The 421-nt window shown below is 37.8% G+C and overlaps 1 protein-coding gene across 1 annotated transcript in view; it reads left to right on the top strand.

Moving 5' to 3' along the window:
- The window catches only part of LOC119581763, a gene marked incomplete at its 3' end in the record, with an annotated part of 38,490 nt that extends 38,069 nt beyond the window's left edge, over positions 1-421 (top strand). The window contains 2 exon segments of the mRNA XM_037929897.1: positions 94-176; positions 344-421. Of these exon segments, the coding sequence (XP_037785825.1) occupies positions 94-176; positions 344-421 (161 nt within the window).

The raw sequence follows: 421 nt of genomic DNA, 5'->3' as shown, positions 1-421 counted from the left end.
TACATGTTCTACAGACTTGTGTTTGTTTGTTGTTGCGTTTTTTATTCATACAGTGCTTGAGAAAGTTACAAGTCTTAATAATGTTTCGAACAGATACACCAAGAGCCCAGGAATGCCCCCAGAAGTCTACGCAGAAACAAGGAGTCTAAACTACGTGTTAGTGGATCAGGAAAACGGTTAGTTTATAGCCAGTTAAACAAAACGTTATACTTTACAGTACCCGTGTTTTATTGATTAATTTGTGTTGTATTTGATTTTATGCATGTATTTACTTACTGTTTGATCAAGATATTTTGCTGAAGAGTCGGCTGATTTTTGTTTTTCTTTTCACATTTTTTCCCAGACCACAGCGAGGATGAAGATTCGTTCCAATTGGTCACCTCCTCCAGGCTCTCCATCGCAAGAACTTCCTGTCGGTTTT

The sequence above is a fragment of the Penaeus monodon genome, chromosome 15 (genome assembly GCF_015228065.2).
Source record: "Penaeus monodon isolate SGIC_2016 chromosome 15, NSTDA_Pmon_1, whole genome shotgun sequence".
NCBI lineage: Eukaryota > Metazoa > Arthropoda > Malacostraca > Decapoda > Penaeidae > Penaeus > Penaeus monodon.
The sequence above is the reverse complement of the archived record's forward strand: the minus strand, read 5'-3'. Positions and strand labels throughout refer to the sequence as shown.